Source organism: Pteropus medius, unplaced genomic scaffold (assembly GCF_902729225.1).
Source record: "Pteropus medius unplaced genomic scaffold, Ma_sr-lr_union100, whole genome shotgun sequence".
NCBI classification, from domain to species: domain Eukaryota; kingdom Metazoa; phylum Chordata; class Mammalia; order Chiroptera; family Pteropodidae; genus Pteropus; species Pteropus medius.
This window is the reverse complement of record NW_024349798.1, coordinates 4,606,215-4,610,382: the sequence shown is the minus strand read 5'-3', so window position 1 is coordinate 4,610,382 and position 4,168 is coordinate 4,606,215. Positions and strand designations below refer to the sequence as shown.

The window sequence follows — 4,168 nt, the reverse complement described above, 5'->3', positions numbered from 1 at the left end:
CTGCAGGCTGCCCACCCCAGGCGCCTCGGGTCTCGGCCACAGAGGGCTCTGGGCATGCGCGCTGACGCCCTGCCGCGGGGCGGAGAGCCTGCTCTGGCCCAGGACTGGCCCCGACACCCAGGCACCGGCTAGTGAGCGGTTCTCTCCCGCAGGAGCAGATTGGGGGGCAGGCAGCGGGGACCTGCCTAAGGCAGGATCTGGGGCTTTGAGAGCCGGGAGGGCTGCCTGCCGGAGTCGACGCCCCATTAGGCTACGTGTAGACGCGGGAACGCGCGTCTGCATAAGCACGATGTCCGGTCCTGAGCAGGTGGAGAAGGGGCGCAGAGGATATTCGGGGCAGGACCTTAGCGGAGGAGCCATGAGACTGAGACCTAGAGAGACAGCCAGACGGAGACAAGAGACAAGGACACAGCAGTCCAAGAAAGAGGCCGAACACAGGCAGAGACGCAGCGGTGACAGGGATGGACGCCCAGGGCATAGACAGGGTAGGCATAGGTGACAGACGAAACAGGACGCCGTCCCCGCTGGAGGAGGAGTCACAGCGCCCTCTGCGGGTCCTGGCAGGGGCGGGGGACCAGTGTCGCTAAGCTCCATAGGGGTCCATGGGAGTCTATGATGGTCACAGTGCCTCTCGGTGAATCATAGCGCTCTCTGGCGGATCACAGAGTCGGTGAGGGGGTGGAATCACCGCGGCTCTTGGGCGTGTTCTCAGACCTACGATGGATCCTCGATTCATAAGAGGGTTCATAACTGGGGGATGTCACAGTGCCTTTTTAAAAGGTTAGAACGCTCTCTGGGGCCCATGACATCAGGGGGAGGCGGGGCACAGATTCCCTTGGGGTGGTCGCAAAGCTCCAAAGAGTTGGCCACCACAAGGAGGTTCACAGTCTTATGGGGGTATCACGGTGCCCTGTAGAGTGGGCAGATACTGCGAGGGTGGGGGGACCAAGGAGTCCTCTAGGATGACAGCTGCCAGAAGAAGCCTTGAAAAAGCTCTTTGGGGCTATTTTATCCTTCTGGGTCGCTGTGTCCCTCATACATCTGGGCACCGGCGTGAGGCATAAAGGGAGGCGCCCGCAGGGTTGGGCGGGGGTCTAGATAGCGACGCGCGCGACGCGAGCAAAGACTCCTCTGTAGGCGGATGCACTGGCTGAAAGTGCGCCTTGATGTGGGAACAGCGCCCTTACGGTTCCCGCCCCGCCCGCAGGCTCAGGCTGCCTGGCAGCGGCCCCGCCGCTCGCGCCGCTGCAGCCTCCGAAGGCGCCGCGTCCACGCGTCGCGCCAGGGAAGCACAAGACTCCCGCGGGCAGCGCTGAGCCCGGGCCCTCGGCCCCCCGAACCCCCGACCGCAGTTCCTGGCTTGCCCCCTAGCAGCAGGTAGCGGCGCCCGGGCAGCAGGCGTGGGCAGCCACAGGCCGCATCCCTCGTGGGCACCCACAGCGCGCTGCTCCCGCGCCGCGCGCGCTCCTCGCCACTCCGGAACACAGCGAGCACAGCCACTGGAAAGCGCGTCCACGAGCCACGTGCCTCGCCGCGCGCGCCCACCGCCACCTGCACCGCTGCGGGAAGGAGAGACGGGGGCAGGGTCAGGCGGGGAGGGAGTGGATCACGCAGAGGAAGACAGAGCACTCACGGCCGGGTGGGAAGGCGGGGAGGAAGGACACAGAGGACACCCACCGGCTCGGGGCAGGCACAGAGAGGAGACTCGCAGCAGCAGAACAGGCCAGCAGGGGCTGCCCGAGTGGGGCCAGCAGAAGTGGGGGACCGGAGGGATGGGGGATACCTTGGGGCCCAACAAGAGTCAGGGTATCCAAAGGGAAAGTGGGGAGTGCAAGGTGAGAAGGTTAGGGGCAGGAGGCTTGAGGACTGCCTACCATAATCCTTCCTGCAGAACTTCTTCAGGCTGATGCGGTAGCTGCCACGGGCAGGTTTACAGTGCAAGTCGCAGTCTGGGGAATGAGGAAGGGTAGGGCTGGCATAGATTCCCACCTCCTTTCCCCCACCCGCTCCTTCTCTCCTTGAACTCATGCTCCCCTTCCCCTACGGACATGCCAGTCTGGAATCCTGGTCTGTGTCCACTCACCTTCGGGCTCCACAGGGCTGCTCTCTTCAGTGGGTCCAGGGACAGGGGTCTCTGTGGAGAGAGTGAGGGAAGGGCCTGCATTCGAGGAGGACAGGGATATCTGCAGGGCTCAGGGGGCAAGTAGGCAGCAGCGGGGAGATGGGGTGGCCTAAGCAGGGCAGGATCACTCACTAACACAGGGTGCCACCGGAGAGCGGCTCTGCTGGAAGCCAAGGGCACAGCGATTACAGGTGAGGCCGGTGACACCGTCCTTGCAGGGACACTGGCCTGTGGTTTGGTTGCAGGTTTTGCCAGCAGCACCAACAGGATGACAGTCACAGGCTGAGGACAGAGGTGAGATGATTAGAAACCCATCTGGGGATATGAGAGATTAGAGGGTGAGGGTGTGCAGGTGGCTAGTGCCAGGCTCACCCCTGCAAGCACGGCGGTCACTCAGGGCACGACCTGGGTCCCGATAGAAGCCCTCCCGGCAATAGTGGCAGTGGCGGCCAGCAGTATTGTGCCGGCAGTTGAGGCAGACACCGCCACTGCGGCGGCCGGATAGTCGGTACAGCTCCATGTTGAAGCGGCAGCGGCGGGCATGGCCATTGCAGGAGCAAGCTGCAGGGAAGTATGGGTCAGGGGCAGGCTGGCTGGGTCCAAAATCCCCAGGCCACCCTCCAAGGCCTCACCAAGGCAGGCGTGGGCTTCCCGGGCCGTGGCCCGTTGCCACGGCCTGTCGCAGTAGAAGGGCTTGCAGCGGCCACAGTCAGGACCCTCCGTGCCATGCCGGCAGTCGCAGATCAGGTGGCCCTGGGTGTCCAGCAAGCACCGGGAGGCATGCCCATTGCACTTGCAGCGCCCGCCCACCTGGAGCTCAGTGGCTGAGTAAGAGTAAGGGACCATGGCTGGGGGGTCCCTGGTGTCCCCCAGCATGGCAGGCCTTGTGAGCACTACTCGAATGTCCGTGGCGGTCACCCAGTCTTGGAGCACCGGGCTGCTGTCCAGATCCAGGCCTGGTGGGCTGCTGTCCTGCACGCTGAAGGCCAGAAGGCCACCACCATCCGACTGGGCCTGGGGCTCAGGGAAGCACAGGGCTTCAGGCCCTGGACCAACTAGGCCACCGGCAGGGGCAGGCAGGCGGCCGTAGTCCAGGCCACAGTGGGAGGAGAAGAAGCCCAGCGGGGCCCAGCTGCGGCCGTGATCCTGTGACTTGAGCAGGGCCACCGAAGTTGGGGGCGTGGAACAGAAGCGCAAACTCACAAATACCAGCTCAAAAGCCTTGCCCAGGGGCACTGTAAGGGTCACGTTGAGGGGCACCTGTGTCAGCCAGTCCGAATGCCAGCACATTGGGCTTGCGGTGCCCCCTGCGGAGGTCAGGAGGGCTGTTGGGTGTGCCCGCCGCGGGTCCGAGGCATCGCAGGCCCGCGTGGGCGGCCGCCCGCACGTGCTGGACGCCAGCACCTCACGGCCCAAGGCCGCATTCACCAGGCCGGGCACACAGCCGCGGGGCGCACCCCCCTCGTCATGGCAGGGGTCGGCAGGCGCTGGCGGCCCCGGGCTCAGCGCGGCGGAGAGCGTGCCCGCGGTCAGCAGCAGCCCCCAGGGCCAGCCAGGCATGGCCGTTGCAGCCGTAGGTGAGTCAGCCGGCCAGGGCCCCACACCGTTGCGTTCGCGGGGAGAGAGACCGGGTCCGAGGCTCTGCCGGCCCCCCCGCAGTGCCGAGCAACCGCAGCCCCGGGACGGCCCCAGCCGGGGCCCAGAGGTAGGAGCAGCCACGGGCACGCCCCGGGCCAAGCGCAGCAGCTGAGATGTTGGCGCGTCCTCCCGCTGGGCCTGGAGCGATGACAGGCGTCGCCCCCGCACCCGGCGGCCCCGCCAGCAGAGGCTCCACCCGCCGCCCGCCGCTCGCACTCACCCACGGAGGGTCGGGTGGAGCAGGTCTCCCGGCCTCCCGGGAAGGGCCGAGGGCGGGCGGGGCCTGGGGCACCCCGGCCGCCGCCTCCTCCCAGCTGCAGCGAGGGCGAGCGAGCTGTGCAAGAAGGGGGTGGGGGGCGCAGCAGGAGCAAGCCCGAGCCCAGTGGGGGCGGGGCTGCTGGGGCCGGG

General features: G+C 66.7%; 1 protein-coding gene across 1 annotated transcript; it reads right to left on the bottom strand.

The window, feature by feature from the left end:
• Positions 1–1,144: 1,144 nt before the first annotated feature.
• NTN3 (netrin 3) lies at positions 1,145–4,098 on the bottom strand. Its single transcript, XM_039885035.1, has 6 exons — positions 2,755–4,098; positions 2,495–2,683; positions 2,255–2,404; positions 2,084–2,134; positions 1,875–1,949; positions 1,145–1,559 (listed from the first exon to the last, which is right to left on the bottom strand). The coding sequence occupies exons 1-6, from the start codon at positions 3,680–3,682 to the stop codon at positions 1,210–1,212; spliced, it is 1,743 nt and encodes a 580-aa protein (XP_039740969.1). The 5' UTR covers positions 3,683–4,098; the 3' UTR covers positions 1,145–1,209.
• Positions 4,099–4,168: the final 70 nt, after the last annotated feature.

Excerpts from the sequence above, each read along its gene's own strand:
- NTN3 (XM_039885035.1), bottom strand. The coding sequence starts at position 3,682 with ATGCCTGGCTGGCCCTGGGGGCTGCTGCTGACCGCGGGCACGCTCTCC. Across the intron at positions 2,684-2,754 it reads GGAAGCCCACGCCTGCCTTG|CTTGCTCCTGCAATGGCCAT; the intron begins GTGAGGCCTTGG and ends ACTTCCCTGCAG. Across the intron at positions 2,135-2,254 it reads TCCGGTGGCACCCTGTGTTA|AGACCCCTGTCCCTGGACCC; the intron begins GTGAGTGATCCT and ends CTCTCTCCACAG.